Source organism: Trematomus bernacchii, unplaced genomic scaffold (assembly GCF_902827165.1).
Source record: "Trematomus bernacchii unplaced genomic scaffold, fTreBer1.1, whole genome shotgun sequence".
Lineage (NCBI taxonomy): Eukaryota > Metazoa > Chordata > Actinopteri > Perciformes > Nototheniidae > Trematomus > Trematomus bernacchii.
Genome location: NW_022987393.1, coordinates 850,906 through 872,087, shown reverse-complemented (window position 1 = coordinate 872,087; position 21,182 = coordinate 850,906). Strand labels below are relative to the sequence as shown.

Here is a 21,182-nt window from a genome sequence, read left to right as displayed (position 1 = left end):
CGAGCCTCGCAACGTCCCGCCGAGTGTGTGTGTGTGTGTGAGGAAGTCCGCGGATTGGTCCAAACGTAACGGCTCAGCGGATTGGTACATTTGGATCAATCTGCGGAGCCGTTACGTTCACTATACCCGAAATACGTCACTATACCCAAGAAGTAAACGATGGAAAAAGAGAAATCTCCAACGAGGTGTTCTGGGGCAGCATAGACAGGTCTTTTCTGTTAGAGTTTTACTCGCTACAGGGTATACTTTGAGGAATTGTGACTCTGCAGACCGTTTACATGCATAAAAAGCTACATAACACACAAGGGGACGGGTAATAACCGGAAAAGCATGACATGGGACCTTTAATGCGTACATATCTACAATAAACTGAGTGTATTTAAACATGTTTCATTCCTTCATTCACAGGAGTAAAGCCTGAGTCCCAGCCAGGTGAGTTTGACAAAGTGACACCACACCTACAGTACAGGTGCTCCATGGCCCATTGTCCCAGCGTCACTCAGTGGAATATCAGATAACAGCCATGTCTCATTCACAGGGTTAACAATAGTGTACGTTTACACCGTGACATACTGTGAAAGCCCCTTTTATCTTTTATACTATAATGTATGTTCTTTGAAGCAGCTGGTTATAACAGAGGATCCGTCAAGTTCTACCATTAAACTCTATATTTTTAAACTCCATTGTGTAATGAATATCTCCATAACTGTGGAACACCTCAGATTAATTTAGATGTTACTGCATGTACCTGTAAAGTTCTCAACAAGAATTTATGAAAAGTGCTATATAAATAAAGCTTTATTGTTATTATAATTGAAGTCTCCGTTTTAGTGTAGATTCTTCAAGCAACACTTTTACAAGCAATCGATTGTGGGGATACTTTACATGCAAAACATATGCAATTACATCTTTGAAAACATCAGATTCAGAGGGTGCATAAAACAATAATTGTTGTACCCCATTGTCTCAAATCTGCACTGTCTTAGGTGTAATTGCTTTTAAAGATGACGCATATTACAAAATGAATGTTTTGTTAATCTAGTGGGCTGTCCACAACATGCAGAGCAGGTCATTTGGACATGTTCTGATTTAAAAAGAGCATGATTTATTCCTTTGACATCCATAAGGAGGTTACTTCCTGTGGGTTTTGTTAATATCTTCAGCAGCATCACATCCTTAACATGATGGATCAGGATGTTTGTGACATTTCTAACTCGCCTTCCTGCTTAAAAATGGAAAAGTGTACTTCACCTGACAGAGAACAATATTCCCTGTGAGAAAAAGATGACAGGCTTTTGTGATGGTTGCCTTTATTTACAACTTAAGTGCTGTTGTTCAGGATGTTTCTTCCTGAGCGCTGACAGCTGAGAGCAAAGAGTCAAGATGGATGGAATTTCAATTTGAAGTGTGACACATGCCGGTGGCGAAAAGTGGACTTTTTTTTTTACGTGTGCACACAGGATTAACAGTGAGGCGAAGAGCCGGAGATCCAGAAGTGTCAAAGGTATTTTTTTCTGTGTTGGGGAGGGCATGTTCTGACAAACCCTATCACACTCACCTCATACTGAGCGATGTGAAACAAAGAAAGAGCAGCTTCTGGATAAAACCATGGATGGATTACTGAATGGGTAAAAGAGAAGGGTCCAAACTGTCAGGGGCCCCTTTAACCTTCACCTACATGATGTAACTCGAAGAGACAAGCAGAAAGAGACCCAAAAGGAATACAAAAAGATCAAAAAAGACAATGAAACGAGGCAAAACGGACACAAAACAACTACTAATAGGGGTAGAGAAGACAAAAAATAACTTAAAAAGATCATCACAAAGAGACACTTAACTATAATCACAACCATCTTATTTCTGTTGCTGCAATGACACCTCATTTCCCTTACAGGGATTAAAGAAGGCTTGTCTTATCTTATCACAAAGAGACACAAAACAACCACAAACAGGCACTTAAGGACTACAGAAAGATCCCAAACAGCAACAAAGACTCACAAAGTGACCACGAAGACACAAAACAACCACAAACAGGCACTTAAGGAGATCCAAAACGGTTACAAAGCTTCTACAAAGTGACACTAAACACATAAAAGGACTCCAAACAGACACCAAGACACAAGTAAAGACTACACAGCTGCAAAGAGAAACAAAATGACCTTTCATATACTCACAATGACTATGAAAAGGGTCGAAACGGCTACAAAGACACAAAACGGCACAAAAAAGAGGCAAAAAAACGATGAAGTATGTCTTGATCTTGTGTTAGAGGTGGGTGGGGTGGCCTTCTGAACGTCTGTGCCCAGCGGCCTTCCTTCATATAATCTTCCCAAACGTTTTGTTGCATTTCCCTCAGAAATGTCATGCTGCTCTTTATAAAAAGGTGTGTGTGTGTGTGTGTGTGTGTGTGTGTGTGTGTGTGTGTGTGTGTGTGTGTGTGTGTGTGTGTGTGTGTGTGTGTGTGTGTGTGTGTGTGTGTGTGTGTGTGTGTGTGTGTGTGTGTGTGTGTGTGTGTGTGTGTGTGTGTGTGTGTGTGTGTGTGTGTGTGTGTGTGTGTGTGTGTGTGTGTGTGTGTGTGTGTGTGTGTGTGGGTGTGTGTGTGGGTGGGTGTGTGTGTGTGTGGTAGTTTTGCAGCGTCTGTCATCATAAGAAGCCTTTCTCTCTTTAAGGAATGCTCTTTTTTAGTCCAGGCCGCAGACAGGTGGCACACTGCAGGCCAACATGTCTGAACAGAGAATTCAACTCATGGAAAACTTACATCAGCCTCACTCTGTGATGCTGATCGTCATGAAGCATGGAGCAATTCTCATTTTATCTCATTTTATGCTCACAGAATCCCACCACGAGGTGCATTTAGTAGCTGTTTGCCGGGCTTGATAGTGAGATTTCCCTTAAGGTTTATTGAAACAATGGTCTTAAGTTTATTATACCAAGCTGTCACACCCTGCTTTGAAAATGCTACTTTATTTATGTAAACTCAACACATTGCACTTATATTTTCTAAAGTTTTTTCAAGGTGGAGCCCATTTGAACAACTTCATAAACTGCTGCATGGTTTCATCTCTGATATTGAATCATATTGTATTTCTTTATTGGACAACCTGTCAGAAAAAGTTAGTAAAATAACTACAGCGTAATGTGGGAGTAGAAGATAAATAAAGTGTAAATATTCAAGTTAAATAATGTTGTACCTCCTAACTGTAGGCATTGGGTTTATTCACTTGCTTTACTTATTTTACCACGTAAAGATCAACTGATAAATGTTTTTTCGGAAAAACCTTTCATTTACAAAAACATCTTGTTCTCACAATCTTTTTTTCTCATGTTCAAATCTTTAGAGTGACGTTTTGAACCACTTTTCTCCCATCATTTAAAACATTGTTGGCATATACTTCTTATTAAAAAGCTTTACTTGTTTAATAATGGCTTATTTCTCATGCCTTGTGCACTTCACAAAGGTTAAGTCCGGCAGTGGCTCAGTCAGTAGGGGCTTGGACTGTGAGCCGTAGGGTCGCCGGTTCAAGTCCCCGAACATACCTAAATATGGAGTGTGGACTGCTACTTGGAGAGGTCCCAGTTCACCTCCTGCCCTGCCGTGGTGCCCTTGAGCAAGGCACCGGACATCCCCCTAAAAGCAGAGAACACATGTCACTGTGTGTGGTGTGCTCTGCATGTGTGACCATTAAAGAGGGTTATTATATTAACAAGGTCATATCTCACCTGGGTGACATTGTGCTGGGTTCATCTGAGACTCCTCACTGCTCACCCAAATGTAATTGAAGCACCAATTTTCCACTCAAGAGAGAAAACGTCTGCTTTTCTGTTTCTGTCAGCTGCGGCTCTGTTGCTCACTGTGAGTTTAACAGCTTTAGAGCCCGAGGGAACACTTATTAAAACCTCATAAAGTCAGTTAATTTGGAGGCCTTTGAAGGTTCACTGCAAACTGATGAACGGCAGATTACGTTCACAAGTAACGGAGGAGTCTCCTTCTGAATACAATCAGTGGGAAAATCAAAGTTGACGTAGTATTTTCACTCCTATTATATTTTCTTATCATTTTTATTTTATTTTTTAAACATACTGTAAAGTGAAATGTCTGTGATAATTGATGTAATCTGATATTTTTGTGCTTTCTCACTAGTGCTTTTACTTAAAAAAAAATTAAAAAACACATGCAGGAAGTTCCCTCCAGTTTAACACATTATTGCACATTGTCTATTAAATATTATAGAATATTATAGTTTAGATAAAATACGGTAAGATTAGATATCATGTCCTACTTCTTGGTTTCTCTATAGTTTGTAAAGTAAATCACCATCATGTTAAAGAAGTCAAAGTTTCAGAGTCTGATATTACATTTAAAAAGTCAAAGTTATTCAATAAAATGTTGAATTGTATAGCATTCTTTGAGCCAGTTCTATCCATGCTGACTACTGAAGAAGCCAAAAAAACTATGTCCAACGAATATCAGAGGAGTTTTTATTTTGAAAAGCCGATCCAGGAAGTGCCATCCAGATTGACGCTGAGCTCATTTTCGCGCTGCTGTGCGTCAAGGTGCACGCGCCCTCCACAGGTAGACAAGAGGCTGAGAAACTCTCCGAGATTTACCTTCCCTGCTGGAGATGAAACTCTGAACGGATTCCAATTACATTCTTGTCAAAAAAGAAACAGAAAAACACTTGAAGGATGCGTTCACGGGACAGGTGCTCGATGTGGACTTTGCAGACCTGCATCCTCCTGCTGCTGCTGGTCAGACAGATACAACCTCAGCGAACAGGTGAGTTCATGCTGTTCATTTACTTGTTTCCTTATGTATGTCCATTTTTAACAATACAAAACAGGAATATTGTTGAAAAAGTGCAGAAAAAACGTCTTAAAATGCTGTAAATGTTGTATATTTTTTATGTAATTGTCTCCAACACAAGAGAAAACCTCCATACTTTTTAATTTGTATTTAATATTCACACATTATCATTCACTTCTGCTGTGAATAAAGAGCATTTGTGCTGACACTTGATCTGAAGCTCATCTCAGGCAGGAATGAGGCTGTGGTTGATGAGACTGTCTGGACTTGTCTCTTTTTTAGGATTTATGAATAGCTCTCAATATCTCCTCTCATGTACCTCCTCACTGTCACTAGTCTTTGTTTGGTTTGTTAAAAGTCTAGGATAACCTCTTATTCATGAAATCATGCACAGACCTGCGCTTATTCATCCTCTAACTATTCTGTATTTGATGACTTTGCATTATTTGTTGATTAGCTTCAGGTTTCTGATACTAAGCCTGTTAACGTTTGCACATTTTGAGCATGGAGATTATGAGTCAATGGGCCCCTGGGCACAGACATCTGGAGGCCACCTCTTCTTTATAGAAAAACAAATGCACATTCACGAGGTTGTTTGGCATCTTTTTGTCGTTGTTTGAGCTTGTTTTTTTGTACATCTTTGTGGTTGTTTTTTTGACATTTTGTGTCACTTTGTGGTCATTTTTGCGTGCCTCGTCGTCATTTTTTATGTATTTTTTGGTTATTTTGTGTCTTATTTAGTCAATTTGCCCCTTTATTCATTCATTTGTGTCTCTTTTCATTTCTTTTTTGCAGTTTGCTACTCTTTCTTGTCTTTTCAACCCCTTTTTGTAGTTGTGTTGTGTCTCTTAGTAGAAATGTCCTTAACTTTTTAAACGAGAAATGTTAACACTCAACAGACTTCTGCCCAGGAACCCTCTGAACCATTTGTTAAAGATTTAAGAAATAATGTTCTAAGCAGGGGAGAAATGTTACTTGTGCTTTCCATTGTGTTGCAGTGCAGAACAGTACAGTAGACTGAGTGTGTGTTACAGTGCGTGTGTGTGTGATGCAGTGTGTGCGTGAGCTTTGTGTGTAGAGGGGGGTAATTTGCGGTTTGTTCAGATTTTCCCTCCTTCAGGGCACTTCATTCCCTCGCAGAGAAACAGACACACTCCATCGCATAATTGTACACACACACACACACACACACACACACACACACACACACACACACACACACACACACACACACACACACACACACACACACACACACACACACACACACACACTGTGCTGACATTCGGGCATGCCCACTCATTCATGTAGAGACACAGAGCAGAAACTCTGACACACTTCACACAAGAATTCAGGCTTGTGTAAAAATGAGAAACAAATCAGCTTTTTGGGTGGTTTTTATTACTCTTATTGTATATTTATGACAATTTGCTATGATATTTACAGTGCAGAAGTATATGCTTTTTCTGTGGTTTTTGAACATATCCATCAGATTTAAGTGTAAATAGATCTGGTTTGAAAGGTGTTCTGGGAATTGTAGGAAATGAATGAGTGAAGTAGAAGATTGTGAGAAAGTGAAAGTGGAAATAGCAAAAGTCCTCATAGAGCTTCATAAAGGATAATTTACAGTGTTTTATTCTTCCTACAAGCCTCTCATAGGAATGTACAACAACCTCTTTGTTTTCTTTCTCCATGTTGAGCAGATATAACTCAGATTTACTGTGTTTACATCACAAGTAAGCACTAACCAAAGCAGACGTTTCCCCTGGGTGGTCCCTGATATATGACGCTTGATCAGAACAGACGACAAATGCTAATAAAACCCATGTTCAAAATGAGTAGCTGTTCCCATAACTGCATGGTGATTATTACATGTGGGATAATTACATCAGAAGGATGTTTGTCTCATACTTTTACATTTTCTTTCCTGCATGCACATCTGGTTCAGCCTGTCTAAACTTGAGGCAATTTCCACCATTACTAATGCGGACATTTTTCACGTGTCTGTATTGATTTGTTTTAGAAAAGACGGTAGAACTACTTTCATGAAGTTTTATAAACGACTGTGATTAGGATACGAGTCCTCACAAAAGAACATGTTTGGCACACAATTATAAATTAAACTAGCATTTAAAAGACGTGTAGATCATTCACAAGTCGACCAAACATGAATAACCCTATTTCCCCCACAATTGGCTGTTGAACAGTTTTCATTATCTTATTTATCCCTGGTTTGTAGACGATTGGTAGCACAACAGATATTTATTTATGTAAAAACAAAGCAGGTTATAACTTTAAATCAGTGTGGTGTGTTCTCTCAGTTAAATGATAATCATGGTGTGTTGTAGTGAAGACTTTCTGTTTGGATTTGACTAGAAATCAAGTCTCTACATTAAATATGATATTTACAGATGTAATACTTATGTAAAAGTAGAAAAAAAGTATGGCAGTAGTAGGCAATTATGCTTTTTAGATTTTGGATAGAGCAATATTGTAAGTGTTGACTTTTCTGGTTTTAAAAGCTGAATTTCAGTAATGATGTATATTCCTAAGAATACCACAATACCCCTTAGTCTTTATTTCCACCTTACTGATCATCATAACTATTAAGTGAAAGCAACAATAGTCAACGCTATACTATCAGGGTGTTTCAGTGTGTTGTGTCTTCAGCAAAAAAACCTCTATCAGTAACGACAGCTTTTAAAAGAGCACTTTTGAACAATGATGCCTTCACATGCTCCCTACATGTGGGTGTTTTCTACCTCTCTCTGTAGGGTTGACAGCGGAAGTGTTCCAGTGCACGATCTCATGGAGGATGTTTTGCTTTCCATCTTCCATCTTCCGTCTGAACCGGCTCTCAGGAGCTTTTCTCTGTTAATGGGAATGTGATGTTTTCCCAGCTGCAGAATGGTGACTTCCAGGTGGTGAAAAGAGATGAGAACGGTGATACTGGTGATAATGGTGGCTGTGGTTTTGTTTCTCCCACCTGCTCCGCTCTTTGAGATCTAATCAGCTAGTTACCTACATCATTTTAGCTTGATTTCGAAATGTAGGAGCTTGAATCAGGTCACAAACTCACAATCACAAACTATTTAAACAATGGATTCAAAGAAATGTGGACATGGATTCATGCTGCAATCTCCCAATAATGGGTATTGTGGTCCTGCACAGGCCTACAAATGATACAAACATATACAAAAATCAGTGTTTGGTACAAAAAAATCAGTGTTTTTGAATGATAATGCAAAATGATAGCCTTTTTTTGCTTTCGCAGACTTTTTACATGCACACAAACCTATAGAACACACTACAGGAAATGGAAACCTTTTTGTAGTACAGTTCTTAATAAGAAGCAAAGTGTAGCAGCTGTTTTTGACTCTCCTAAATGTCCACAGGTTTGTGCAGGCTAATGATGAACTGTACCCTGCAGCTAGTTTCATATAAAAGCCTTAAGTACCCACCTTAAACCTGAATACACAAGATACCTCTCTCTGAAACAGGAGCGTTGTGTTCACAGCAGTATTTGCTGGCTCATTAATTTCTCGCTAACAAATACAAAGTGTACTGTGAAGCAAACTTCTCTGTCTTTCTGAACTGCCCTCAACCCCCAGCAGCTCTGAATCATCGTGTTTTCCATGAAGGCAGCCGCATCAGTCTTTAATCATTTGTACTTCGGAGGGGCCAAACAGACTCTGTGTGCCCATATGATCCAGAGGGGGGGCTGGCCAGCTGCCAGGGGGGGTCACAGTCCTCTATAAGACAGATTCATGCTGCTATTCATTAGCTCAGAAGACATAGAAGAAGCTCACTTTGTGCAGATTCACTGTATAGAGATCTACTTTTCCATAGCGGACGAATGGTGTTTTCAGGGATAAGAGGACATTTGATGGGAGTGTTAAGTTTTATAAGGAGACAATGTATTTCTTCCCCATTTTCTATGCTCTATTATCACTGTCTAATACAGGCAAAATACGCAAATGTTTCTTAAAAGACATAAATCAAAAAGACGTGTCCCTAACAATATGCGAAGAAAGCACACTCACACTTGTATAGGTATTTAAAGTATTCACCAAAGTGGAGGTGGAGTGTTTAGCATTTAAAACTGATTTATCTCCTTAAAACATAAAAGCTTTTCTTGTATGTGTTTGTTTTAAACCGTTCATAAAAGGAACATTTGAGGGAATAATGGAAGCATAACAAGCCTTTAAGTAATGTGATAGTTGCGAACAAATCACACATGTACACATATTATCTACACTCTTTATTTGCAAGTCAAAACACATTTGTAACTTACATCCCTTTTTTGCGTCCACACACTCTACTGCACGATATTTAGTCAGAGGAATGTGGCGGTCTAAATCAATTTTGAATTTGCTTCAATTTCAGTGTTGACGTCATATTTTGGACAAAAGTCGGGCGGTTAACTTTGATATGAAGCTGGATGAGTGTCAGTGGTTTTTACTTGCCCTGGAGTACAGTAGCTGAGAGGCAGGAATTTAACTCACCTGAAGCCTGAAGTTACGAGGCCTTGAATGTCACATCGCTTCAGACTCATTGTGCAAAAATGTACCTCTGACAGGTGAGAGTCCTAGAAAAATCTCACTTTGAATTGACTAAAATTACCCTTGATCTCCATCATTGCTTTTAATTTTCCACCGTGGGCCACTTTATCTCCTCATTCTGGAACAAAACTTCTTATTTACTCAGAATTATCTACCATATTTACCCCCGTTTATCATCCATCTTTCTACAACAAACGCCCCCTTTCAACAGATTAGGATTCCCCTCACAAGGAGTCCACTGTCCCCCCCCCCTGATATAAATGAATCATGCATTGAGGCCATTGAGGCTCCATAAGGGAACCGTCTCACACCCTCTCGTCTGAAAATGCCACGCTTTTGTCCATGCCAATAACCCACTTCGACATACCGCAGGGTGTAAGGATTGGGGGGGGGAGAGGAGTATCATGGCTGTTGATTTCTGCTCCGCTTTCTGCCAAGACGCCCCACGGGACACTTCTTTTGCTGCTTCGGTTTGAAGAATTTGAGCTATTTGATAACTGGAAAACAGAGATAGACATCAGTCGGTGATAGTCAGTGATTTACTGCCAGGATGGAAAAAGTTTTGAGGTTATTGATACTGTGACATTTAAACAAATATTGGGACAGATTTGGTGCAGAGACACTCCTTAGGTGATCATCAGACTTTAGAAAACAGGTGGCAACATTTCTCCTCTTTTTTTTTTAAGTTATACTGCATTGAAAACTGAAGCAAAACATGTATTTGTTGGCAGTTTTTAAAAAGTAATAATTAATAGTACTCTAGAGAAATAGCATTAACACAATGAATGTTTTGTTCCTGCATGAAAATACTTGTGCTATACAAATGAGGTTAGGGCTTATGGTTGCAGTTTGGAGTGCTTTTCAGTCAAATACCCAGAGAAATGTAGAAAGAGCAGATTAGTTTAAGAGGATTTTTAACCACATTCTGTCTTTCACATACAGGTTGTTGTGTTTCTGGTTGCGGGAAATCACAGTTTACAGTAGGCCCAGCACAGCTCATAACAAGGCTTCTGGTGAAATAGATTGTATATGATCATGCATTTTTAATAATGATAAGAGCAAAAACACTATGATAAATGAGAATTTTCTGCAGACAATGATTCAAAAACCTCAGCTTTATACTGAGTACTGATGTATAATCTGACTCACTGATAGAAAGTAACACATTTTCTCTATTTGCACACTTTATTCCCCTTTAACTTCCCATTAAAACCTATGAACATCCCAGTAGCATACTATATATGTCTCTGCTGCCATCTGCTGGTTCATAAGGGTACTGTGAATATGAGACAGTGAGCTGTTGTAATTTGCAAACTTCCCTTCAAGTATCACTAAATCTTATTCTTATGTATCTACAATCAAACATATGGCTGCACAATATATCATTTGTATTCACAACATGTCATCCTGTGATAAACATATCCGGAAAGACTGTGTATTTCAATTTTTTTTGTAAGTTAGAAATTAGTATCAGTATTTATTTTTCCTTATTTTTTATCACAAGTTATATACATGGTGATCTTTATGGCATATTTTCCTTGGTGCAGCCTTTACTTTAAAGCCTCACATTAATTCTCTCACTTTTTCATGATACTGTAACACCCCAAAATGTCACTTAACAACTCTGCCACTAACTAAAATAATACTTCTAACAAAGTACCAGAACACATGAGCTCACGGTGTAAATATTGAGCCTGTGCTTCCTCAGTGTGTTTCACAGTGAGAGAACATACATGTGAGCGTGTGAACTGCGTAGTATCCCTGTGGGAGAAGAGACAGAAACATGATACACCAATTAACCGGAGAGCTTCTGTCCCTCAGAAACAGAAACATGTGCTCCCATCATCCTGGAACTTTTATAGATAAGGAGAAAAGTCTCAACAAACAAATAGAAATGGGGCAAAGGAAAGTTAAATGGCTCTGAAAGTATGCGTACCTTTAAGTTGGTGGTCTGTATGATTTAGTGTTTGAGTCTGACAAGTTGTAAAGATGGAAATGCAAGTGACTGTGATAAAATCCTGAACTCTTTATCACCATATCCTCACTTTATTCCATATATGGAGATGTTTAATCAACAGCCTTAACAAGGGCCTTAGTTAAGTTGAATTTAGAGTGATGTTTTTGCAGGCTTAGGAAGGAACACACACCAACTTCAGGGTTTCTGTGGGTCCTTAAAATCTAAAAGGAGCATTTAAATGGTCTTTGAAAATTCTGTTTTCAGAAATCTGGTTGCCATGGCGATTATTTGTGGTTAGGGGAGATTTAATCACTCTGCTAATTTTCCACAGCTGTAATTTATACAGTTCCTTTTTTTTTATGACCTTTTTTTCAAATATTTCTCAATGCTCTGACAAAGTAGCTCAAAACGGATGCTATATAACTGTTTTGTGATTAAGACAGACTTCTATGGTTAATGTGCAGCTGTGGTGCTGGAATGTACTGTATACAGCTGTTTGCATATGTACGTGTGCATAATGCTGCACCAGGTGCCTTCATAAACTGACATTGAGTAACTCCACAGCTTAATGCCGTGGTGTGTTTACTTACCCTGCTCACGGCCCTGTGCAGGTCACCGCCGCTGACAGCCCATAGTGATGAAACATGCAGGGAGGGTTAATATGTGGGAGAGCCTGCAGGCCATCTCTGGTGATTTATCGACTAGTGTGATGCACATGAACGCACCATGGGAAGATCTTATCAAGGAAGATGTGTTTGACCTGATATATATTTCTCTCTCAGGTGGTAAGAATTGTGCTTTCTCACATCAAAAGTATCCACATTTATTGTCATGAATGACCAATTTCTGATGCTTCTGGTGCTTTTGACTAATCTGCTGTGGTGAGGGAAAGGAAAAAACCTCATAGCACAATCAATTTAGGCAAAAACACATAAAGAAAACAGCTAGAAAGGAAGTCTGGTTTTACCCAAACACACAACTCTGTAATTGCTTTTGGTAATTACTGCAAGACTGAGACATATGAGCTTTTCTTCAATCATTTGTCAGTTAGTGTTGCATGCTTTGTGGTGCATAGTTTGAATGTTTAGCCTCTTATGAAAAGGCCTCTATGTACTGTCAAAGATCATTTTAAGCTAAACTTTCAATTTGCATTTGTTTCTGCAAGATCAGACGCTTTTAATTTACTTTTTCTTTGCTCGTCTGTCCCAGATCATGAAGATAAAAAACACAACTCTTCAATAAGTCGCTTTAACCTGTTGATATTCACTTGGAGAACTCATACTCAGTGTCTCTACTTTAAAGAGTCCTCTCCTGCTGATGTTCAGGTGTATATAAGTATGTAGTGTCTCTACTTTAAAGAGTCCTCTCATGCTGATGTTCAGGTGTATATCAGTCTGTAGTGTCTCTACTTTAAAGAGTCCTCTCCTGCTGATGTTCAGGTGTATATTAGTCTGTCATGTCTCTACTTTTAAAGAGTCCTCTCCTGCTGATGTTCAGGTGTATATCAGTATGTAGTGTCTCTACTTTAAAGAGTCCTCTCATGCTGATGTTCAGGTGTATATCAGTCTGTAGTGTCTCTACTTTAAAGAGTCCTCTCCTGCTGATGTTCAGGTGTATATCAGTATGTAGTGTCTCTACTTTAAAGAGTCCTCTCCTGCTGATGTTCAGGTGTATATCAGTATGTAGTGTCTCTACTTTAAAGAGTCCTCTCCTGCTGATGTTCAGGTGTATATCAGTATGTAGTGTCTCTACTTTAAAGAGTCCTCTCCTGCTGATGTTCAGGTGTATATCAGTATGTAGTGTCTCTACTTTAAAGAGTCCTCTCCTGCTGATGTTCAGGTGTATATCAGTATGTAGTGTCTCTACTTTAAAGAGTCCTCTCCTGCTGATGTTCAGGTGTATATCAGTATGTAGTGTCTCTACTTTAAAGAGTCCTCTCCTGCTGATGTTCAGGTGTATATCAGTATGTAGTGTCTCTACTTTAAAGAGTCCTCTCCTGCTGATGTTCAGGTGTATATCAGTATGTAGTGTCTCTACTTTAAAGAGTCCTCTCCTGCTGATGTTCAGGTGTATATCAGTATGTAGTGTCTCTACTTTAAAGAGTCCTCTCCTGCTGATGTTCAGGTGTATATCAGTATGTAGTGTCTCTCCTGGGACATGTCTCCATGCTTTAATGTTCAAAAAGCTCTTTATTTTTCTCATACTATCTGTGCTGCAGCACCTCTTTTCACCCTCTGTCTGGAACCAGAGCTGCTGAGAGAGGGAATGTGCTGGAATGTGCTGGAATGTACTGTATACAGCTGTTTGCATATGTACGTGTGCATAATGCTGTACCAGGAGAGGACTGGGGGACACACATCCCCCCCAATATTCAGATACGCTCAAAATGTCCCCCCCCCCATTTCTATATATTTTCTTTTAGAATGGCAGGAAATTAGTATTCAAATGTTTTCGTCCCCCCCAATGTTGACTTCATGGTTACGGCCTTGGATTGGTCAACCACTTATATGTCCCGCCCCTTAGCCTATCACGTACAATGTGTTGGAGCGCTAGCCCTCAACAGCTGGCTTTCACACACTCCCCAAAGCACCCAATCTTTTCCAGTCCTGCATAGCATTAGTACAGCAGTATGAATGCACACATTATCAAAATGTGGAAACCTCCAAATGTCATGCAGCGTGGGTGTGGGAGGTCTGCGGGCTGGAATGTGGAACAGCTGGATGTCCTTGCTTGGCAGATGAGGCGATCGCTGCAGGATGGGGGCACACAGGGCCGATGGGAGGGGGAGATCCCTCCATCCCTTATCTGTGAGAACCTGGAAGTGGGACATTTTCCGAGGATTTTCTGCGATGAGGCAATGGAGTCTGTCCCAGGGGAGTTGAGCTTAAGAAGTTTAATCAGATACGCCCTCCCTCTCTCAGCTGCTGTCCTTCATTCATGCCTCTCACTCCCGCTGCTCCTCACCCATCACAGAGTGTATCGTACACACCATCACGTATGACTCATTTTCACCCATGATAATAAATCACACCGACATGCCCGTGTTGTGTTACTAACACAAGCACTCTCTGTGTTTTTGTTGTTTGAAACAACAAATGAGATAATTTCTCTTCATGCTCCAGGTCAGGCTCAACTCTAACCTCAGAGCTACCTTAACCTGTCAGCTGATGAGTACATTCTTTGGGATTTCTTTGGGCCCTCATCCTTGGTCAATTTGAGTGGGAGGAAAATGTAAAGAAATTTGCGAGAAAGAATGTAAAGTCCAAAAAATGTTTTGTATTTTCTACCCTGGCAACACCATAGATTAATCATACGACCTCTGGTAGGGAAACCACTTACTATTATTACTTTTGTTTGCATTTATTCAAATAAATAGCTTTTTTGCCATCCAATGCAATGACCTCTCTTTTGCCTTTTTAAGACATGAATATTCAGTATATATATATTTTGTCTATTTCTACTCTGGCGACCCCTTCGATTAATCTTGTAACCCCATTTAGTTGCATTTTTTCAAATATATTCATGCATTTTCCTACCAATGCAATAACCTCTCTTCTGCTCACAGGCCAAACATTACTGTAAAAACACACAGTACATGTTGTACTGCTTCTGAAGTACTTGCATCTGAACTCCAGAGTCTTGCCCATCTCTACACACTGTTTATTATGTCCTATACATGTATTTAAAACTCCATATTTAGGTTATTTCCATGCTGTGCGGGTGTGTTGCTGTGGTAACATGAAGGCTTGCATGCTTTTCCTGCACGCTGCAGTGAGTCTTCGGGGACCCACTCATCAACTCAAACAGGGGAGGAGTTTTTGTGTATTCAGGGTAAACTTGTATAACCAATGGCATCTATCATCAGTGAAGCAAGCCTGCCTCTGCACTTGAAATCCCCCCCCCCCCTGTGCTTGTTCGTGAGTGTGGGAGATGTAGAGGGAGGGTCTTTGGAGTTTTTATGTGTTGCTTTTCATTCAGTGGATGCTCAGTGGCCCTTGAACAGCAGCTTGGATTTAACTGTTGACCGGCTGACTAACAGGTGGGGGAACAGAGAGTGGAGGAGATACACTCCGAGGAACCATGTTGAGGATGAAGACGTTGCTCCTTCTCCTGGCTTTTTTTGCCTGGAGCTCGGACGCCTGGTTCTGGTCCAAAGGACCAGAACCCACAACATCAACCTCCATTGAGCCGGCACCATCGGGAACGACAGGTGCCCCCAACGCAACTCAGAAGAACCTGGAGGAGGAGGAGGAGGAGGACGACAACTTGTCTGGGGTTGGGGATGAAATCCTCAACGTGGCCACGGGAATCCGTAAGTTTGTGGCGGCGTGGGACGTGACCCCGACCCCCGGGACTACTAACGGAGGCCCCACACAGAAGGTGGAGAGCGCTAACCCTAACACCACCGGTAATGCTAACGGGGTCAGAGGGGAGAGGGTGGAGGAGGAGGAGGGGGATGGTGTAGAATCAGTTTTAAATGGTGATGAAATGGTGTCTAAAATCAATGAGACTTTTTTGGGTGTTTTGGATTTTCCACCCCATGATAGTCGCTTCAATGCTTGTCTCCCGGTGCCTTCTGATTGGCCCATTTGCTCCGGCAAACGTCCCGAATCATTCACGCTGCCCAACTTTTTCAACCACACGTCTGTGGAGGAGGTGGGGGCGGTCCTACAGGAGTGGGCATGGCTCACAAAATTGGGGTGTCACCACGGCGCCGAGTGGTTCCTCTGCCTCCTGCTGGCCCCCCGCTGCACGGCCCCCCCACCCCCCTACCTGCCCTGCCGCAGCTTCTGCCAGGTGCTGCAGGACAGCTGCTGGGCGTCTCTGGAGGACGGGCGTCTCCCCGTGGAGTGTCACCTCCTGCCGGACGGGGGGCAGGAGCCCGGGGGTCCCGCGTGCGCGTCCGTTAGTAACCTGAAAGGTAACGGCGGGTTAGAATGTATCCCGTGTGGCCATACATTTTCAACCCCGATGTCACGTCAGTTTTTGTCGTTGTTTGAGCGTTAGTCTGTGTGTTTGTGCGGTGCTTGTTTGGAGACTCACATGTTTAAGCAAATATTCGGTGTTATGGATCCTTTTCATTCACTTTAAACATGATTTTGCATGTTTTTAGCCATTTTAAAGCAATTGAACAAGTACTTTACATTACAGATGACCATCATTAAAACCATATATAGTGTTTAAAGGTCACCTATTATGCAAAATCCACTTTGTCATGTCTCTTCTACATCAACATGTGTCCCCTCTGTGTAAAGAGATTCTGAAGTTTCAGGAAAAAAGATTCTCTCTCTTTTTGTCCTGATCCATTTATATAAAAACCTGTCTGAAAATGAGCTGATCAGATTTTGGCCACTTTATGATGGCTTGTGTAACCATTAGCCAATAACCAACCAAGGTAACCCCCCCCCCCCCACACACCTTATCACCTGAATCTCCTAGAGCTCCATTGTTTTCTTTTTAACCAAATATCTCTCAGAGAGGCGTGGGGAGGGGCTCCTTATTTTCATCTAAAGTAACAGACAGAGAATCAGCACTTTGGAAACAGGGCTGAAACAGAGGGGATTATGGAATGCTGCAATGATCTGTTTGGTGTTTCAGCAAATCAGAGACATGTTCTGTATATATCTGAGACCTGTGATATATTGATGAAAAACAGTATAATAGGGGACCTTTAAAACCATATATAGTGTTTAAAATATTTGAATTGCACATTTTCACTTCTAATAATCAACTTTGTGCACACCTACTGTATAACATTTTAGACTTGAAAAAGACCAAATGCAGCACAACCCGAGACATACTGTAGTCTTTTTGTATTCATTTTTCTGATCAAAGCCTGGTGCCAACATTACCCACAATGCAACTGACCAATCTGTCAGACATTCAGGTGGGTTTGGTGTTTTTGGGGGCAGTTTAGCTCATCCTTCTTGAGTTTCAGTCATCCATCACAGTTAGGATCATGTCTGTTTCATCGTCGTTTTGTATGTGCATATTGATTTGATTTATTGATAAAAGTAGACATGAGGTTTGACACAGATGAATGCTCTAACTCAGACAAGTCCCTGCAAGTAGAATTTTTCCAACACATGCATTAAACTTAATAATGCCTTTTAAGGTGGAAAAATGGTTGCCAATAATGTAAAGTACAAGTGTGCAATGAATGGGTCCAAACACGCAGAACCAGCAGTGATGTTTGCAGTCGTTGTTGTTGTGTTGCTTTCTGGCGTCGTTTAGAAAAGCGCATGATGCTCCCGAGTTCACGTTGTGCCCCCGGCTGCATGCCATTCATGTGATTGTGTGTCAAATGCAAGCAGCGTTTTGTATGTCAGCAATGGACAGCAATGGTATTTCTATTGATACCACTGTGTAGAAATACCAGTAAAACTACTGCATTCATTTTATTTACATACATAAATATTTGCTTCCTAAATGTAGTTAAGTAGAGTATAAAATAGTGTAGAATTGTAGTAAAGTACCTCAAATTGTACTTAAGGACAGTACTTAAAGGTGGGGTATGTAATTTATTTCAGAATGTTATATTCCATGGAATGCTCTCAACATCCCGATAGCAATGAATATATTAAATGCTTTGACAAAAACTACATAAAAAAATGTCATCTGTGGAAGCCGTGGCGCTGTAAAAAGCACGACCAATCATCTGAGCCGGCCCGGCTAAAATAACTGGATGGCCTACCTGCCTGTCAGCCTTCCATCTCGTGCACAAACTTATCTCGTGCCCTCATTGGTCATGTGCGCGTTCGTGTGTGTTGGAGGAGGGGCTCTGTAAGGAAGTCTGAAGGAAGAGGCAAACTTTCAAATTCTAGCGCACTCAAGCTGGTTTCTCCAAAATTACATACCCCACCTTTAAGTAAATGTACTTAATGGTTGATTAAAGTTTTAAATGCAACCAGAATGGACTTGAAATCCACATAATGGAATATTTTGTTAGGCCTTTGCATTTTTCCTCATTTAGTTTTACAATAATCAGTATTGGAAATGATACCCTACATTTACTCAAGTGTTTCCTAGTCCATTTACACTTAGACATACAGGAAATACATATGATACACACAGTACAGAAGCCCTCTCCCTAGTATAAACCCTGAAACAGGAAATGCTCAAGAGGCCCATGTCCAGTGGCGTCATAAATCCTGCAGTATGGAGACTTCATTACCGCCATAGTGTTTCTCCATTGGTTCCTCGTGAACTTTTCTACATTAAACCCTCTTTATCATGTGTTTTCCCACAGGAATATGTCATGTAAATGTTCTGGGTTATTTTCCATGTACAGAAGGGCTCATGTTTGGATAACCTTTGAACCTGAGACATAAACCATATGCTAAGATTTGGGGAGCTGTTAAACACAGATAAGTGTGTTGAATGAGTGTGTGTTTAACTCCTGTATATACTGAATGTTCCCTGAATTATTATAATTATCGAGATGTAGGGAAAGTAGCTTCTTACCTTATACAGTACAGGGTATGAGACGTCAATTCGTTTTTTATGGGGTGAGAATTTCCAAACACCTGCGTTAGCTACCTCATTCAGTAACCCACACAGAAAACAGTCATTATTTTAGCAGACTAAAACAACATCTAAATGAGCTTTTCAGAGATGTATTGGCGCACCGCAGACGGACCACTTTTGGACAAAATGTACTTTCCATTAAAGGCAGCTCATTCTGGATTAGCCTCCCAACTCAGATACGGGATTGTCCCACTCCCAATAGTTTTAAAGGTCAACTCAAAGAATGGTTGAGAAACAACCAGACGTGCAATCACCGCTAAATGCACTTTAACACAGGGGTCTCTCCTCTTGCACTTTATGCATCTCTTGTATCATCTCCTGCACTTAATATGTCGTAGCTGCTATAGTGTACTGCCATGTGGTAAATACTTGTGTGTGCTGCTCTTGCTCTTTTGCATATCATGTATTTATTTTTTGCTATGTTTACAAATGTCATGTTCTTATATGTTGTATGTCAGGGACTACGGATGGAAATGAGCTCAAAGCTAAAATCCGGCATATTTACACTTGAAGCATTATTTGTCTAAAGTGTTCATTAATGTGCATTGACCCTGTTCAAATAAACGATTAAATGAAAAATGAAAATTTCCACTGCAGGGCCTCGCACGGCTTAGTACGGTATAGTTAGGCCTTGGTAGGCCAGGCTCACTTTATGCTGCGTTTCCATTACAGTTTACTAGTTGGGGCAGTAACTATAGTAACGCAGTGTAGGCGGAGCCGTGACGTCATCTTCAATGCGAACCACAAAACCAACATCAGCCGTTAACTGTTAGCCCTCAGAGCTCACAGCTCCTCATATCTGTTCAGAAACTAGACAAAAGTTGTTGTGAGTGTGGACGGTCGGAGCATATACTGCGTTAGCTTAGCCAATCTCCATTCAGAAAACACGCATTTTAAAAGGTGTTTCGCCTGCCGTCTGTCTGCAGACTTGTCAAAGCATTAATTCATGGTTTTTACTAACCGGTATCAGTATGTTGTTACTTCGGCATCATTTTGAAACGTGTATTACAATTAAATCACGGTAAAATATGTTCATTTTGTTGTAGTTGCCAGCGATTCTCTCACTAGTTTAACATACTCAGCCCGGTTGTTGGCCCGGAAAGAACCTCGATTTTGGAGAGCCAGAAAACTGTGAAAAAGTACCCGCTCGCCGGAACTACGCCTAGTGGAAACGCAACCAAAAATGGGCCGGGCACGGCTTAATCCGCACTCCGCACTGTAGTGGAAATGCGCCATATAAGTTCTATATATTGTAAATAATGGTCACTTCTTCATGTTGTCAATTGCTATAATTGACTTTATGCTCTATTCTTCATTAGAATTTGAGAAATGGGTTAGAACAATAACCCGTCACATCCTACCCTTGCGTTTTTCTACCCTGGCTTATCTGCTTATCATATTTGAACATTTTCTGATCAGCTGGCGTGGATTTCTGCATGGATTTAAGAGGCGAATGCTTCTCTGGAGTCACACGGAGAGGGGAAACAATTGGACCATCTGTGGGGGGGGGGGGGGGAGGATGGGCAGCGGATGGCATTTATGATGGCGGCTGTGGGTGGGAAAATGGTCGCTCCCGATGAAAGAGTGTGGCGATTGTGTGCTTCGGATTGGAAGAAAGGCCAACGGTGTCGCTGTAAATAACAAGAGGGCCTTGTGACTGGGATGAGACTGGGCGGCACGAAGTCTCCGCCAGAGGTCAGAGGTCACGGGGCATTCGCCTACCCTCTCAAACCAGAAACACTTGACGGGTGATAATTAAGAGTTCCGCCGAGCATTTGAAGCAGAGCAGAGACAAAGAGTGAAAGAAGCTTTTTTTAACAGCGGGAATTACCCTGTCTTTTGGGGAAAGTGATTCAAAAACACTTTTAATCGCTTTAAGCTCCATATTGGGCCCATTTGCATTTATGTGTCGCTAATTTGGGCACTTCCTGTTTGCTAGTTAGTGGTGAGCTGGTGCCTGCAGCAGAAACAGCTGCCAGAGTGGAAAACAGTATGTGAGAAAACTCAAATAAAGCTTAAAGTAAAAAGCACTAATTTCTACAAACATAAGTCAGTTTTTTTGGTCATGGTGGTAATATTCAGCCTGTACTCAAGCTGTTTCCCCTTGTTTTCAGTCTTTATGCTAAGCTAAGCTACCTATCTGCTGGTTTTACCTTCATATTTAACATAGATGCATGAAATTGTATCAATCTTCTTATGCAGCTCTTCAAAAAAGCGAGGATATTTTCTTAAGATGTCTGATTTCTTTATAACGAAAACACTTTGCGGTGTTCAAAGAGTACGATCAAACGTTTTTGGAGCTTGAGACTTACTAAAGACAGGATTTTTGTTT

The 21,182-nt window shown here is 40.8% G+C and overlaps 1 protein-coding gene across 1 annotated transcript in view; it reads left to right on the top strand.

Annotated features, from left to right (window-relative positions):
- The first annotated feature begins 15,389 nt into the window (after window positions 1-15,389).
- Window positions 15,390-21,182, top strand: part of LOC117486189 (collagen alpha-1(XVIII) chain-like) — a 32,049-nt gene continuing 26,256 nt past the window's right edge. The window contains 1 exon segment of the mRNA XM_034134742.1: window positions 15,390-15,731. Coding sequence (XP_033990633.1) covers window positions 15,404-15,731 — 328 coding nt within the window. The 5' untranslated portion in view covers window positions 15,390-15,403.